This window comes from Arachis stenosperma, chromosome 9 (assembly GCF_014773155.1).
Source record: "Arachis stenosperma cultivar V10309 chromosome 9, arast.V10309.gnm1.PFL2, whole genome shotgun sequence".
Classification (NCBI taxonomy): Eukaryota; Viridiplantae; Streptophyta; class Magnoliopsida; order Fabales; family Fabaceae; genus Arachis; species Arachis stenosperma.
The window spans coordinates 31251228-31268102 of NC_080385.1; the positions used below are offsets into that span (position 1 = coordinate 31251228).

Genomic DNA, 16875 nt, shown 5'->3' on the forward strand with positions numbered 1-16875 from the left:
CTCAATTAGTTTCTCTAATGCAACAGAATTGCAAGTTTCATGGACTTCCAATGGAAGATCCTCATCAGTTTTTAGCTGAATTCTTGCAAATCTGTGACACAGTCAAGACTAATGGGGTTAACCCTGAGGTCTATAGACTGATGCTATTCCCTTTTGCTGTAAGAGACAGAGCTAGAATATGGTTGGATTCTCAACCTAAAGAAAGCCTGGACTCTTGGGAAAAGCTAGTCAATGCCTTCTTGGCAAAGTTTTTTCCACCACAAAGATGGAGTAAGCTTAGAGTGGAAGTCCAAACCTTCAGACAGAAGGATGGAGAATCCCTCTATGAAGCTTGGGAAAGATACAAACAATTAATCAGAAAGTGTCCTTCTGACATGCTTTCTGAATGGAGCATCATAGGTATTTTCTATGATGGTCTCTCTGAACTATCCAAGATGTCTTTGGATAGCTCTGCTGGAGGATCTCTTCATCTGAAGAAGACGCCTACAAAAGCTCAAGAGCTCATTGAAATGGTTGCAAATAACCAATTCATGTACACTTCTGAAAGGAATCCTGTGAACAATGGGACAAGTCAGAAGAAAGGAGTTCTTGAGATTGATGCTCTGAATGCCATACTGGCTCAGAATAAGATATTGACTCAACAAGTCAATTTGATTTCTCAAAGTCTGTCTGGAATGCAAAATGCACCAAACAGTACTAAGGATGCTTCATCTAAGGAAGAAGCTTATGATCCTGAGAACCCTTCAATGGAAGAGGAGAACTACCTAGGAGAACCCTATGCAAAAACCTCTAATTCTTCATGGAGAAATCACCTAAATTTCTCATGGAAGAATCAAGAGAGACCTCAACAAGGTTTCAACAATAATGGTGGAAGAAACAGGCTTAGCAATGGCAAGCCTTTTCCATCATCTTCTCAGCAACAGACAGAGAGTTCTAAGCAGAATACCTCTGACTTAGCAACAATGGTCTCTGATCTAATCAAAACCACTCAAAGTTTCATGAATGAAACAAGGTCTTCCATCAGAAATTTGGAAGGACAAGTGGGACAGCTGAGCAAGAAAATTACTGAACTCCCTCCTAGTACTCTCCCAAGTAATACAGAAGAAAATCCAAAAGGAGAGTGCAAAGCCATAACCATGGCCGAATGTGGAGAGGAAAGAGAGGAGGAGGACGCCACTGAGGAAGACCTCAGTGGGCGTGTACTAATCTCCTCTGAGTTCCCCAATGAGGAATCATGGGAATCTGAGGCTCAAATTGAGACCATAGAGATTCCATTGGAATTACTTCTGCCATTCATGAGCTCTGATGAGTATTCTTCCTCTGAAGAGGATGAGTATGTCACTGAAGAGCAAGTTGCTAAATACCTTGGAGCAATCATGAAACTAAATGACAAGTTATTTGGAAATGAGACTTGGGAGGATGAACCTCCCTTGCTCATCAAAGAACTGGATGACTTGTCTAGGCAAAAACTGCCTCTAAAAAGGCAAGATCCTGGGAAGTTTTCTATACCTTGTACCATAGGCACCATGACCTTCAAGAAGGCCTTGTGTGACTTAGGGTCAAGTGTAAACCTCATGCCCCTCTCTGTAATGGAGAAATTAGGGATCTTTGAGGTGCAAGCTGCAAGAATCTCATTAGAGATGGCAGACAATTCAAGAAAACAAGCTCATGGACTTGTAGAGAATGTTTTGGTGAAGATTGAAGACCATTACATTCCTACTGATTTCATAGTCCTAGAGACTGGGAAGTGCATGGATGAATCCATCATCCTTGGCAGACCCTTCCTAGCCACAGCAAAGGCTGTGATTGATGTTGATAGAGGAGAGTTGATCATCCAAGTGAATGAAGAACCCTTGGTGTTTAAGGCCCAAGGACATCCCTCTATCATCATGGAGAAGAAGCATGAAGAGCTTCTCTCAAAACAGAGCCAAGCAGAGCACCCACAGTCAAACTCTAAGTTTGGTGTTGGGAGGCCACAACCAAACTCTAAGTTTGGTGTTGAACCCCCACATTCAAACTCTAAGTTTGGTGTTGGGAGGTTCCAACACGGTTCTGAGTATTTCTGAGGCTCCATGAGAGTCCTCTGTCAAGCTACTGACATTAAAGAAGCGCTTGTTGGGAGGCAACCCAATGATTATATTTTAACTATTTTCTTTTGTTATTTTATCTTTTTTGTAGGTTGATGATCATAAGAAGTCACAAAATCAATGAAAAAAGCAAAAACAGAATGAAAAACAGGAAGAAAAACAGCACACCCTGGAGGAAGAACTCACTGGCGTTTAAACGCCAGTGAGACTAGCAGTTGGGCTTTTAACGCCCAGTCTGGCACCATTCTGGGTGTTTAACGCCAGAAAGGGGCACTAGACTGGCGTTAAACGCCAGGAAAGGGCTAGAACCTGGCGTTAAACGCCAGAAATGGGCACCAGCCCGGCGTTTAACGCCAGAATTGGCTCAAAACGTGGATTTTGATGCCATTTGGTGCAGGGATGACTTTTCCTTGACACCTAAGGATCTGTGGACCCCACAGGATCCCCAAACAACCCCACCACTCTCTCTTCTTCTTCACCCATTCACCAATCACCTCAACATCTCTTTCTCTTCACCACTCACATCCATCCTTCATAAAACACCACTTCTTCCCCTCTTTTGGCCGAACCACAAAGCCATTCCCCTCTCCTCCATTTCTTCTTCTTCTACTCTCTTCTTTCTTCTTTTGCTCGAGGACGAGCAAACCTTTTAAGTTTGGTGTGGTAAAAGCATTGCTTTTTGTTTTTCCATAACCATTTATGGCATCCAAAGCCGGTTCAACTGAGAAGGCATGACCTCAAGCCCATCACTAGGAAGAAGATGGAGCAAACAAGAGACCCCTCCCATCAAGAAATCCCTGAGATACCTCAAGGGATGCACTTTCCTCCACAAGACTACTGGGAGCAAATTAACACCTCTCTAGGAAAATCAAGTTCCAACATGGGACAACTAAGGGTGGAGCACCAAGAACATGCCATCCTCCTCCATGAAATTGGAGAAGATCAAAGGATCATGAGAGAGGAGTAACAAAGACAAGGAAGAGACATTGAGGAGCTCAAGCACTCCATAGGATCTTCAAGAGAAAGAAAGAGCCGCCATCACTAAGGTGGACCCGTTCTTTAATCTCCTTGTTCTTTATTTTTCTGTTTTTCGAATTGCTTTATGTTTATCCATGTTTGTGTCTTATGATCATTAGTGTCTTAGTGTCTATGCCTTAAAGCTATGAATATGAATCCATCACCTTTCCTAAATGAAAACTGTTTTTATCACAAAAGAACAAGAAGTACAGGATTTCAAATTCATCTTTAAAACTAGCTTAATTAGTTTGATGTGGTGACAATACTTGTTGTTTTTCTGAATGTATGCTTAAACAGTGCATATGTCTTTTGAATTTGTGGTTCATGAATGTTAAAATTGTTGGCTCTTGAAAGAATGATGAAAAAGGAGACATGTTACTGAGGATCTGAAAAATCATAAAAATGATTCTTGAAGCAAGAAAAAGCAGTGAATACAAAAAAGAAAGAAAGCAGGCGAAAAAAAAAAGAGAAAAAAAAAACGAAAGAAGAAAGAGAAAAAGAAAGAAAAAGAAAAGAATAAGAGTTGTGATCCAAGGCAAATAAGAGTGTGCTTAAGAACCCTGGACACCTCTAATTGGGGACTTTAGCAAAGCTGAGTCACAATCTGAAAAGGTTCACCCAATTATGTGTCTGTGGCATGTATGTATCCGGTGGTAATACTGGAAGACAGAGTGCTTTGGGCCACGGCCAAGACTCATAAAGTAGCTGTGTTCAAGAATCATCATACTTAACTAGGAGAATCAATAACACTATCTGGATTCGGAGTTCCTAAAGAAGCCAATCATTCTGAATTTCAAAGGATAAAGTGAGATGCCAAAACTGTTCGGAGGCAAAAAGCTACTAGTCCCGCTCATCTAATTTGGAGCTTAGTTTCATTGATAATTTGGAGTCTATAGTATATTCTCTTCTTTTTATCTTATTTGATTTTCAGTTGCTTGGGGACAAGCAACAATTTAAGTTTGGTGTTGTGATGAGCGGATAATTTGTACGCTTTTTGGCATTGTTTTTAGTATGTTTTTGGTAGTTTTAGTTGAGTTTTTATTATATTTTTATTAGTTTTTAGTTAAAATTCACTTTTCTAGACTTTACTATGAGTTTGTGTGTTTTTCTGTGATTTCAGGTATTTTCTGGCTGAAATTGAGGGATCTGAGCAAAAATCTAATCCAGAGACTCAAAAGGACTGCAGATGCTGTTGGATTCTGACCTCCCTGCACTTGAAGTGGATTTTCTGGAGCTACAGAAGCCCAATTGGCGCGCTCTCAACGGCGTTGGAAAGTAGACATCCTGGGCTTTCCAGCAATATATAATAGTCCATACTTTGCCCAAGATTTGATGGCCCAAACCGGCGTTCAAAGTCACCTACAGAAATTCCAGCGTTAAACGCCGGAACTGGCACCTAAATGGGAGTTAAACGCCCAAACTGGATTAAAAGCTGGCGTTTAACTCCAGAAAAAGTCTCTACACGAAATTCCTTCATTGCTCAGCCCAAGCACACACCAAGTGAGCCCGGAAGTGGATTTTTATGTCATTTACTCATTTCTGTACACCTTAGGCTACTAGTTTTCTATAAGTAGGACCTTTTACTATTGTATTATCATCTTTTGATCATGTTTTGATGATTGAACCCTATTTGGGAGGCTGGCCACTCGGCCATGCCTAGACTTTGTTCTTATGTATTTTCAACGGTGGAGTTTCTACACACCATAGATTAAGGTGTGGAGCTCTGCTGTACCTCGAGTATTAATGCAATTACTATTGTTCTTCCATTCAATTCCGCTTGTTCTTTGTCCAAGATATCACTTGTTCTTCAACATGATGAAGGTGATGATTGACGCCCATCACCATTCTCACCCATGAACAAGGTGACTGACAACCATTCTTGTTCTACAAGCATCTGAGGCTTAGTGAATATCTCTTGGGTTCCTGATTGCACGATGCATGGTTGATCGCCTGACAACCGAGTGCTCGCCTGACAAACGAGCCAACCATTCCGTGAGATCAGAGTCTTCGTGGTATAGGCAGGATCTGATGGCAGCATTCAAGAGAATCCGGAAGGTCTAACCTTGTCTGTGGTATTCTGAGTAGGATTCAATGATTGAATGACTGTGACGTGCTTCAAACCTGTAACCTACTGGGCGTTAGTGACAGACGCAAAAGAGTGATTCTATTCCGGTAGGGGAGGGAACCAAACCGGTGATTGGCAGCACTGTGACAGAGTGCGTGCATTAGCTTTCACTGCGCGGATGGGAGGTAGCTGCTGACAACAGTGAAACCCTACACGAGCTTGCCATGGAAAGGAGTAAGAAGGATTGGATGAAGGCAGTAGGAAAGCAGAGAGACGGAAGGGAAGGCATCTTCATACACTTGTCTGAAGCTCTTACACCAATGATATACATAAGTATCACTATCTTCATCTTTTATATTATATTCGTTCATCATCTATACCCATTTGAGTCTGCCTGACTGAGATTTACAAGATGACCATAGCTTGCTTCATACCACCAATCTCCGTGGGATCGACCCTTACTCACGTAAGGTATTACTTGGACGACCCAGTGCACTTGCTGGTTAGTTGTGTGAAGTTGTAGTGATCACAATTTCGCGCACCACTCAGCATGATAGTTCCTCTCAACCATAGCGGGGAACACAAGTTCATAGAAGCGGTTGGGAAATCTTGAAGAATCCTTTGCCGGTTCGCTCTTCTCATTGTTATCAATAGGAGCGGGTGCCTTCACCTTCTTAAATAGAGGTTTGGCTCCTAATGAAGAGTGCGCCTTAGAGCGTGACTTTGGGGGTGCCCTCTTTGTGGCTGGTTTCCTTGAAGCTTTCTCCTTGCCTTTCTTGGTGGCCATCCTGAAAAGGAGGGGAAAGAAGGAAAGTGTTAAACCCAAAGGATCAACTCAACAAACACGCAAGTGAGAGGTAGTGCACAAAAGAAATACTGCAACAAAGTAGTCATAGAAGCATGGGTCACAACACTTGGCATGGGATGCAAGAGGGAGTAAAGCATGCAATATGGCATGAGAGGAATGATCTCAAGCATTCAAAACAAAGAGCAAGTCATGTTCAATGAGTATCTAATTAGCGAGTAATAAGAGAAATGGGTTCAATGAACTTAGAAGAGAGCAAGTGAATGAGGAGGAAGCACCAAATTGAAGATATATGACTAGAATAAACCAAGATGGCATATGTGCATTTCCTAGAACACTTGGTGTGCATTTAGCAAGCAATGAGCAATTATGAGATACTCAACCAATTAGAAACCCAAAATGAAGTATCAATCATCACACAACATCATCCACTGACAAAGATAATGAAAAACAATCAAGAAGATCTATTAAAGTAATTGAAAACTCAATTTCAACATCCATGGAAAAGTAAGAAAAAAGGAAAAAGTAAACAAACAAAAAGTGAGTAGCATAAACATGCAACTAAAAGATAAGATAAGTGAATCAACAAGAAGCATCTAATTAGAAAAGGAGGATATGCAAAGAAAGTGAGATAAAAGATATAAAAGAAGTAAAACCTTGAGAAGTGTAAAAGAATTAAGGTAGAATTTTCTCGTTGTGAGGATGAGAAAGAGATAGAAGAGATGTAATGCCACCGGAGGTGGTGGTGGTCGCCGGTGAGCGGCCGGAGACAGTGGTGAAGTATGGAAGAGAAGAGATGAGAAGAGAAGAGAAGGGATGGAGGAAGAAGAAGAAAGAAACAAGAAAGAGGATGAGAGAAGCAGGGCGCGCAGGTTTAAAACTAGTTCGCGCGACCGACGCACACGCGCACGGTGCGCTGGCACGTCGGTGAGAGTTGAACGAAGGATGCGTGCACGTCATTGGCACGTACGCGCGAGTACAGCTGTACCCTTGGCACAGGACTGGCACAAAGTTGGCCTAAGTCTCTGGTTTTTACACCAGAGTTGGCATGTAGCACAGGCGCGCGGACACACACATTGCGCTGACGCGTGTGATAGGAAAAATTGTGACTCATACTTTTCACAACTCGAACAATTCCTAGAAATGGCTCCAAAAACTTGGTGCACAATACTATGGTTCACACACATTCTTCACAACTTCGCACAACTAACCAGCAAGTGCACTGGGTCGTCCAAGTAATAAACCTTACGTGAGTAAGGGTTGATCCCACGAAGATTGTTGGTATGAAACAAGTTATGGTCATCTTGTAAATCTCAGTTAGGCGGATTCTAATGGTTATAATGGTTTTCGAATATAAAGATAAATAAAGCATAAAATAAAGATTGAGATACTTATGTAATTTATTGGTGGAAATTTCAGATAAGCGCATGAAGATACTGTGTTCCTTCTGAATCTCTGCTTTCCTACTACTTTTATTCAATCATTCTTACTCCTTTCCATGGCAAGCTGTATGTTGAGGGATCACCGTTATCAATGGCTACCGTCCGTCCTCTCAGTGAAAATGGTCCAGGTGCACTGTCACCGCACGGCTAATCATTTGTCGGTTCTCGATCATGTAAGAATAGGATTTACTATCCTTTTGCGTTGTCACCACGCCCTACAGTCGCGAGTTTGAAGCTCGTCACAGTCATTCAATTCCTGAATCCTACTCAGAATACCACAGACAAGGTTTAGACTTTCCGGATTCTCAAGAATGTTGCCAATGGATTCTAGCTTATACCATGAAGATTCTGATTAAGGAATCAAAGAGATATTCATTCAAGCTTATTTGCATGTAGAACGAAAGTGGTTGTCAGGCACACGTTCATAAGTGAGGATGGTGATGAGCGTCACATAATCATCACATTCATCAGGTTCTTTGGTGTGAATGGATATCTTAGAATAAGAATAAGCGTGAATTGAATAGAAGAACAATAGTACTTTGCATTAATACTCGAGGTACACCAGAGCTCCACACCTTAATATATGGTGTGTAGAAACTCCACCGTTGAAAATACATAAGTGATAAAGGTGTTCATTGGTTCTGGCCCCAGAGAGGGAACCAGGATAACCAAGACTTAATGGTTCAAAAAGACCAAATGGTCTAAGAGAGACCCCAAATACAATAGTAAAAAGTTCTATTTATACTAAACTAGCTATTAGGGTTACAGAGATAAGTAATTGATGTAGAAATCCACTTCCGGAGCCCACTTGGTATGTGCTTGGGCTGAGCTTGAGCTTTACACGTACAGAGGCTTCTCTTGGAGTTTAAACGCCAAGTTGTAAAGTGTTTTTGGCGTTTAACTCTGGTTTGTGACGTGTTTCTGGCGTTTTACTCCAGAATGCAGCATGAAACTAGCGTTGAACGCCAGTTTGTGTCGTCTAAACTCGAATAAAGTATGGACTCTTATATATTGCTGAAAAGCCCTGCATGTCTACTTTGGAGTTCTGTAGCTCCAGAAAATCCATTTCGAGTGCAGGGAGGTCAGAATCCAACAGCATCTGTAGTCCTTTTTCAGCCTCCTATCAGATTTTTGCTCAGGTCCCTCAATTTCAGCCAGAAAATACCTGAAATCACAGAAAAATACACAAACTCATAGTAAAGTCCAGAAATGTGAATTTTGCATAAAAACTAATAAAAACATCTCTAAAATTAGCTAGATTCTAATAAAAACTACCTAAAAATAATGCCAAAAAGCATATATAAATTATCCGCTCATCAGCGTGCCTGATGGGGTTGGCTACCGGCGTGGACGCATGCAGTACGCGGACACGTCGGTGCGGGCACAGACTAGGCACAAGTATGGCACAACTCTCCGATTTTTGTACCAGGGAGTTAGTGCACCATCGGCGCGCGCGCGCACAGTGTGCTTGCGCGTCGATGGCCAAGTTGCAAGGGGGCGCGCAGACGGCATGCACGCTGGTGCGTGGGTGCCTGACATGAAGTGGACACAAAGTGGGCATAAGGTGGGCACAACTCTCGGGTTTTTTGGCCTAGGAGTAAGAAATGCACCACCGGCGCGCGCGCGCACACAATGCACTCGCGCGCGGATGCCCTTTTTCCTTGCTTTTTGCTTTTTTGCTTTTTTTTTTCAACATAACAAGAGCTATTCTAACACATTTTTGGCAGGTGTTCAAGCTAGTAGTTAAGAGAACACACTCAAATTCATGCACTATTCAAAACATAGCATTCTCTCCACTTCAACAATTCTTCCATACCAAAATGATGAAATCTATCTAAATATCCTAGTTATCCAACAAGATCAATAAAACTAGCATTCCTAAGCAATAAACAATGTCAAGAAGTCACAAAATTCACAAGAATCTAAAGCTAAAAGCAAGATGGTATACACAAGGAAGATCTTACCACGGTGAAGTGCCTCCCACCAAGAACTTTTCTTTAATGTCCTTAAGTTGGACGGTCAGTCGCTCAAGCTTCTCCTTCTCTAGGTGCATCTGCCAATAGGAACACCTCTAGCTCTTTTGGGAGCTTGTACCCATGGTACTTCTTCACTCTATGTCCATTCACCTTGAAAGTTGCTTCACTTTTAGGATCAAACAACTCCACCACTCCATAAGGCTTTATCTCCTTCACCTTGAAAGGGCCTTCCCATCTAGAACGGAGCTTGCCAGGCATGAAATGAAGCCTCGAATTGTAGAGGAGAACCTCATCACCTTCTTGGAAGTCCTTCTTCCAGATGTGATGGTCATGGAATGCTTTAGTCTTTTCCTTGTAAATCCAGCCATTCTCATACGCTTCATTCCTCAAACACTCGAGCTCCTCTAGCTGTAATTTTCTGGCTACTCCTGCCTGGGTCAAATCCATGTTGCATCGCTTTACTGCCCAATAGGCTTTGTGCTCAATCTCCACCAGAAGGTGGCATGCCTTACCATAGATGATCCAGGAGGGACTCATCCCTAACGGAGTCTTGTAGGCCATTCTATATGCCCATAGTGCATCTCCTAACCGGAGGCTCCAATCCTTCTTTTGTGGATTAACCACTTTCTCCAAGATTCTCTTAATCTTCCGGTTGGACACTTCCGCTTGTCCGTTGGTTTACGGATGATAAGCAGTGGCAACCTTATGTACTACCCCTTACGCTTGAGCAGTGCCTCTACTTTTATGTTACAAAAGTGGGATCCTTGGTCGCTCACGATTGCTCGTGGCGACCCATAACAGCATACAATGTTATTCCTAATAAAAGAAATGATGGTATTGGCGTCGTCAAGGCGGGTAGGTATTGCTTCCACCCACTTTAACACGTAGTCAACTGCTAACAGAATATATAGATACCCACTGGAGTTGGGAAATAGTCCCATAAAATCAATGCCCCATACATCAAATATCTCACAGAACAGCATAGGTTGCTGAGGCATTTCATCCCTTTGGGATGTGTTTCCCGACTTCTGACACTGATGGCAAGACACACATAACCGGTTAGCATCCTTGAATAAGGTTGGCCACCAGAATCCACAATCTAACACCTTTTTAGTGGTCTTTTATGGGCCAAAGTGGCCACCACATTCGGACGAATGGCAAGCTTCAAGAATGAGTTGGATTTCAGACTCCGGGACACATCTTCGAATTACTTGGTCCACTCCCCTCTTCCACAAGTGAGGGTCATCCCAAATGTAGTATTTGGAATCACTCCTCAACTTATCCCTTTGGTGTTTAGAAAAGTTGGGAGGGAAGAGTTTTGCTACCAAGTAGTTCGCCATTGGGGCAAACCAAGGAAAGCTATCCGACACAGCATGCAAACTATCTAATGGGAATGAGTCATTGATCGGAAATGGATCAAATTTTAAATTCTCAAGGTGGCTTAAATGATCCGCAACCAAGTTTTGAGATCCACTCCGGTCCCTAATCTCAATGTCGAATTCTTGCAAAAGTAAGATCCAACATATGAGTCTAGGTTTTGACTCATTCTTTGTCAATAAGTATTTCAAAGCTGCATGATCCATGTATACCACTATCTTTGATCCTAGAAAATAAGATCTGAATTTATCTAAAGCATGAACAATAGCTAGGAGTTCCTTTTCAGTAGTGGTATAGTTAGATTGTGCTGCATCAAGTATTTTAAAAGAGTATGCAATGACATAAGGGAGTTTACCATCGCGCTGTGCAAGCGCGGCACCTATAGCATGGTTTGACGCATCGCACATTATCTCAAATGGCAACATCCAGTTGGGGCCTCGCACAATCGGTGCCGTGGTAAGAACTCTCCTTAGCTCTTTAAAAGCTTTCACACATTCACTATTAAACTCAAAGTCCACATCTTTTTGGAGTAGGCGTGACAATGGCAAAGCAATCTTGCTGAAATCTTTGATAAAGCGTCTATAGAATCCTGCATGTCCTAAAAACGAGCTGACCTCCCTCACAGATGAGGGGTAAGGTAAAGTGGTGATAACATCGACCTTGGCCGGGTCTACAAAAATTCCTTCATGAGATACTACATGTCCTAACACTATACCTTGTCTTACCATAAAGTGACATTTCTCAAAATTTAAGACAAAGTTAGTGTCAACACAACTAGCTAAGACCTTGGCTAAGTTCTCTAAGCAACAATCAAATGAAGTTCCATAAACACTGAAGTCATCCATAAAGAATTCCAGACAATTCTCCATTAGATCAGAAAAGACACTGGTCTGCACCGCTGAAAAGTAGCAAGTCCATTACATAGTCCAAATGGCATCCTTTTGTAGGCAAAGGTGCCAAAAGGGCAAGTGAATGTGGTCTTTTCCTGATCTTCAGAAGCAATGTGAATCTGGAAGTAACCAGTGAATCCATCAAGAAAGCAATAATGGGATTTACTCGCCAAACGGTCCAACATCTGATCGATAAAGGGCAAAGGGTAGTAGTCCTTCCTTGTAGCGGCATTCAACCTTCTATAATCGATGCACACTCACCATGCATTTTGTACTCTCTTGGTGACCACTTCGCCATCATCCTTTTTAACCGTAGTGATGCCTGATTTCTTGGGAACAACCTGGACCGGGCTCACCCACTCACTGTCAAAAATCGGGTATATGATACCCGCATCAAATAGCCTAGTGACATCCTTCTTTACCACATCGAGGATGGTTGGGTTGAGCCTCCTTTGCGGTTGCCTAACCGGCCTAGCTCCCTCTTGGAGAAATATACGATGCATGCACTTGCGAGGGTCAATCCTCACAATATCGGCTAGGCTCCAACCAATTGCCTTCTTGTACTTTTTGAGAACATCTAGGAGCTTTTCTTCTTCTTCACTAGAAAGCTCACTAGCAATAATGACCAGAAACTTTTGGTTGTCCTCTAAGAAAGCATACTTCAAATGAGACGGAAGAGGCTTCAATTCACTCTTTGCCTCAAGCTGAGGTTCCTTTTCATCAATCTTACAGAGTTCATTCTCAGCAACTTTCTCATGTTCACCCTCTTGGTCATCCGTCTCTTCAACAATATGGTAGCACAACTTGTTATGGTCTTCTTCTCGCACTTCCGCTACCACTTCATCGATTACATCACATCGGAGAACGGAATGCTCTTCAGGAGGATGCTTCATGGCTTCTCCAAATTAAACTTGATAGTCTTGTCTCCAACCTCAAAGGAATATGTGCTGGTGAAGGCATCTAACTTGAATTTAGAGGTCTTAAGGAAGGGTCTACCAAGTAGAACGGAGGATGAGCTTCTATTTTCTGTTGGAGGAATTTCAAGGATGTAAAAGTCAACCAGAAAAACCAAAACCTCGATCGCCACAAGTACATCTTCGGCTATTTCTATTACCGTTATCACACTTTTATTCTAAGGCAAACCTCGCCGCCGACTTCTTTAATGGAGCTAAATTCAACCGCACAAAGATAGAAAGCGGCATGATGCTTACACAAGCTCCAAGGTCACACATACGATCATGAAAAGTGCGTCCACCAATACAACAAGACACCAAACAAGGCCCAGGGTCACCACATTTCTTTGGAATAGGTTCCATCAAGGAAGAAATTGAACTAGCCAAGGATAATGTTTCCAATTCTCCTATCCTATCCTTGTGTGTACACAAGTCTTTGAAAAATTTTGCATACTTTGGAATTTGTTGAATAGCATCAAGAATTGGTATGGTTACCTCAACCTTCTTGAACACTTGAAGCATGTTCAAATCAAATTTCGGTGTTTTCTTTGCTTTCTTCACCATGGAAGGGAATGGAATAGGAATGGACTCATCCACTATGGCTTTCCTCTTGGGTTCCTTGAGGTTTACTCCTTCTTCCTCATGCCTTTTGTCTACCTCCCCCTCTTCATATAGAGCTTCAACAACCACCTCTTCCTCATGAATGTCTTACATGACCCTAGGAGGTATCTCCTCCAACGTAGTCCCTGACCGTAGAGTGATGGCGTTGAGACCGCCCCTTGGGTTTGGTTGGGGTTGGAAAGGAAGGCTAGAAGAGCTTGAGGGTTGGTTGGTGTTGTTGGAGGAGGACATGGACATCTTCGAAATCATGTTGGTAAGATTGGCCAATTGAGCACTCATGGCCTCGAATTGAGCCTTATAGCCCTCATCCCGTTTATCCACAATGGCTCTAAGCTCATTAACTTGATTAGTGGAAGATGAAGAGGATTGGATGGATTGTTGTCTATGGTGTGGTGCTTGGTATTTGGTGTAGTTATTTTGGTTTTGGTTGTGGTGATTTTGGTTGGCTTGGTGGTTGTTGTTGTTATGGTGGTATTGAGATGAAGATTGGTTGTTGTTGTAATAAGAAGAAGAGTTATTCCATCTTTGGTTTTGATTGCTCCCTTGTGCATTATCCCTCCACCCTTGATGTTGATTACTACCATGAGGGTAGTTGTTTTTGCCTTGAGAAGGATAGGGTGAACGGTTGTTGTAATTCACATTGGCCACTACAAGGGCATGTTCCTCTTGAATTTGATGGCAATGATCGGTGTAATGTGTAGTGCTAGAGCACAAATCACAAATCCTAGGAGGGCCTTCAAGTTGTGCAACTGGAGGTGGAGCTTGGATGGCTTGGATGGAGTAGTATTCCTTTTGATCCTTTTGTATTTGCATGAGGATGGTGGTCATATCCCCAAGTGCTTTGGTTAGGCTTGATTCGGAAAGGGACGGTTCTACCACACCCTTGAGAGGATTACTTCTCACCCTTGTATGTTGTGTAGCTTCGGCAACATCCTTTATCAAATTCCAAGCTTCTCTCTCCATCTTGTTTTTCGAAAGGGAACCACCAGTTGAAGCGGTGAGCAATCTACTATCTTCTACACAAATACCTCCGGTGAAGTAGCTAATGAGCAAGTGAGTGTTCATTCCATGGTGTGGACAAGATTCTAATAGCCTCTTGAACCGAGACCAATACTCGTACCAACTCTCTTGGTCTCTTTGCATTATACCCGAAATCTCCTTCCGGATGTAGTCGGTCTTCTCCGGTGGGAAGAATTTATCTAGAAACTCTCTTCTCAAGAAATCTCAATTGGTCGCAATCTCATCCAGTAGCGAATAAAACCATGTCTTTGCTTGCCCTTCAAGAGAGAAATGGAAGGCAAGAACCATGATAGCCACCTCATCGGCTCCATGCCTTCGAGCCGTAGAACAAGCAACTTGAAAATCCTTTAGATGTCGGATGGGGTCTTGACCCGGCAACCCATGATACTTCGGTAGTAGATTTATCAAGCTACTCTTCAATTCAAAGTTTGGATCAAGGTTAGGATACCTTGCTTGCAACGGTTGAAGTATGATATCCGGAGCTCCTTGCTCATGCAAAGTGATCCGGCATGGCTCTGCCATGTATGGCTCACCTGTAGGATTGATGAGCGAATAATTTATACGCTTTTTGGCATTATTTTTAGTATGTTTTTAGTATGTTTTAGTTAGTTTTTATTATATTTTTATTAGTTTTTAGTTAAAATTCACTTTTCTGGACTTTACTATGAATTTGTGTTTTTCTGTGATTTTAGGTATTTTCTGGCTGAAATTGAGGGACCTGAGCAAAAATCTAATTCAGAGGCTGAAAAGGACAGCAGATGCTGTTGGATTCTGACCTCCCTGCACTCGAAGTAGATTTTCTGGAGCTACAGAAGCCCAATTGGCGCGCTTTTAACTGCGTTGGAAAGTAGACATCCTGGGCTTTCCAGCAATGTATAATAGTTTATACTTTGCCCGAGATTTGATGGCCCAAACTGGCGTTCCAAATCAGCTCAAAACTGCCCGGCGTTAAACGCCGGAACTGGCACAAGAATGGGAGTTAAACGCCCAAACTGGCACAAAAGCTGGCGTTTAACTCCAAGAAAAGTCTCTACACATGAAAGATTCAATGCTCAACCCAAGCACACACTAAGTGGGTCCGGAAGTAGATTTTTATGTCATTTACTCATTTTTGTAAACCCTAGGCTACTAGTTCTCTACAAATAGGACCTTTTGCTATTGTATTTTCATCTTTGGATCTTTGATCATCTTTAGATCTTTGAATCTTAGATCATGGGGCTGGCCTCACGGCCATGCCTAGACCTTGTTCTTATGTATTTTCAACGGTGGAGTTTCTACACACCAAAGATTAAGGTGTGGAGCTCTGGTGTACCTCGAGTATTAATGCAATTACTATTGTTCTTCTATTCAATTCAGCTTATTCTTGTTCTAAGATATTCATTCGCACCCAAGAACATGATGAATGTGATGATTATGTGACGCTCATCATCATTCTCACTTATGAACGCGTGCCTGACAACCACTTCCGTTCTACAAGCAAACAAGGCTTGAATGTTTATCTCTTGGATTCCTTAATCGGAATCTTCGTGGTATAAGCTAGAATTGATGGCGGCATTCAAGAGAATCCGGAAGGTCTAAACCTTGTCTGTGGTATTCTGAGTAGGATTCAAGGATTGAATGACTGTAACGAGCTTCAAACTCCTGAAGGCTGGGCGTTAGTGACAGACGCAAAAGAATCACTGGATTCTATTCCAACCTGATTGAGAACCGACAGATGATTAGCCGTGCTGTGACAGAGCGCATTGAACATTTTCACTGAGAGGACGGGACTGTAGCCACTGACAACGGTGATGCCCAACATACAGCTTGCCATGGAAAGGAGTAAGAAGGATTGGATGAAGACAGTAGGAAAGTAGAGAGACGGAAGGGACAAAGCATCTCTATACGCTTATCTGAAATTCTCACCAAGGAATTACATAAGTATCTCTATCTTTATTTTATGTTTTATTCATAAATCATCCATTACCATTTGAATCCGCCTGACTGAGATTTACAAGATGACCATAGCTTGCTTCATACCAACAATCTCCGTGGGATCGACCCTTACTCGCGTAAGGTTTATTACTTGGATGACCCAGTGCACTTGCTGGTTAGTTATGCGAAGTTGTGATAAAGAGTTGAGATTGCAATTGAGCGTACCATGTTGATGGTGCCATTGATGATCACAATTTCGTGCACCAAGTTTTTGGCACCGTTGCCGGGGATTGTTTTGAGTTTGGACAACTGACGGTTCATCTTGTTGCTTAGATTAGGTATTTTTCAGAATTCTTAAGAATGAATTCTAGTGTTTCAAGGTGATGTTCTTATCATCACCAAAGCTGATTGATTCTCATCAATTTAGCTCTTGAATGCAATGTCCTGCTGAAGCTTGGCTAGCCATGTCTAATTTCTTTAGACTAAAGCTTTAGACTAACATTGCATGATTCCTGGAATTCTCATTAAGAATTTTGATATCTTTATTTTCTTTTCCACTTAATTTTCGAAAAATCCAAAAAAATTACAAAATCATAAAATCCAAAAATATTTTATGTTTCTTGTTGAGTCTAGTGTCTCATTTTAAGTTTGGTGTCAATTGCATGTTTCTATTCTTCTTACATTCATTCATGTGTCTTCATTGATCTT

The 16875-nt window shown here is 42.0% G+C and overlaps 2 protein-coding genes and 1 non-coding gene across 3 annotated transcripts; all 3 read right to left on the bottom strand.

Moving 5' to 3' along the window:
• Positions 1–272: 272 nt before the first annotated feature.
• On the bottom strand, positions 273–380 carry LOC130952313 (small nucleolar RNA R71). Its single transcript, XR_009074493.1, has one exon. It is a non-coding gene; the product is annotated as a small nucleolar RNA R71 (small nucleolar RNA).
• A 9063-nt stretch (positions 381–9443) lies between these two features.
• LOC130949337 (uncharacterized) lies at positions 9444–9953 on the bottom strand. The gene has a single exon (XM_057878086.1). The coding sequence runs from the start codon at positions 9951–9953 to the stop codon at positions 9444–9446; it is 510 nt and encodes a 169-aa protein (XP_057734069.1).
• A 149-nt stretch (positions 9954–10102) lies between these two features.
• Positions 10103–12552, bottom strand: LOC130949339 (uncharacterized). The gene is made up of 3 exons (XM_057878087.1): positions 11921–12552; positions 10604–11600; positions 10103–10426 (listed from the first exon to the last, which is right to left on the bottom strand). Exons 1-3 carry the CDS (start codon positions 12550–12552, stop codon positions 10103–10105), a joined length of 1953 nt encoding a protein of 650 aa, XP_057734070.1.
• Positions 12553–16875: the final 4323 nt, after the last annotated feature.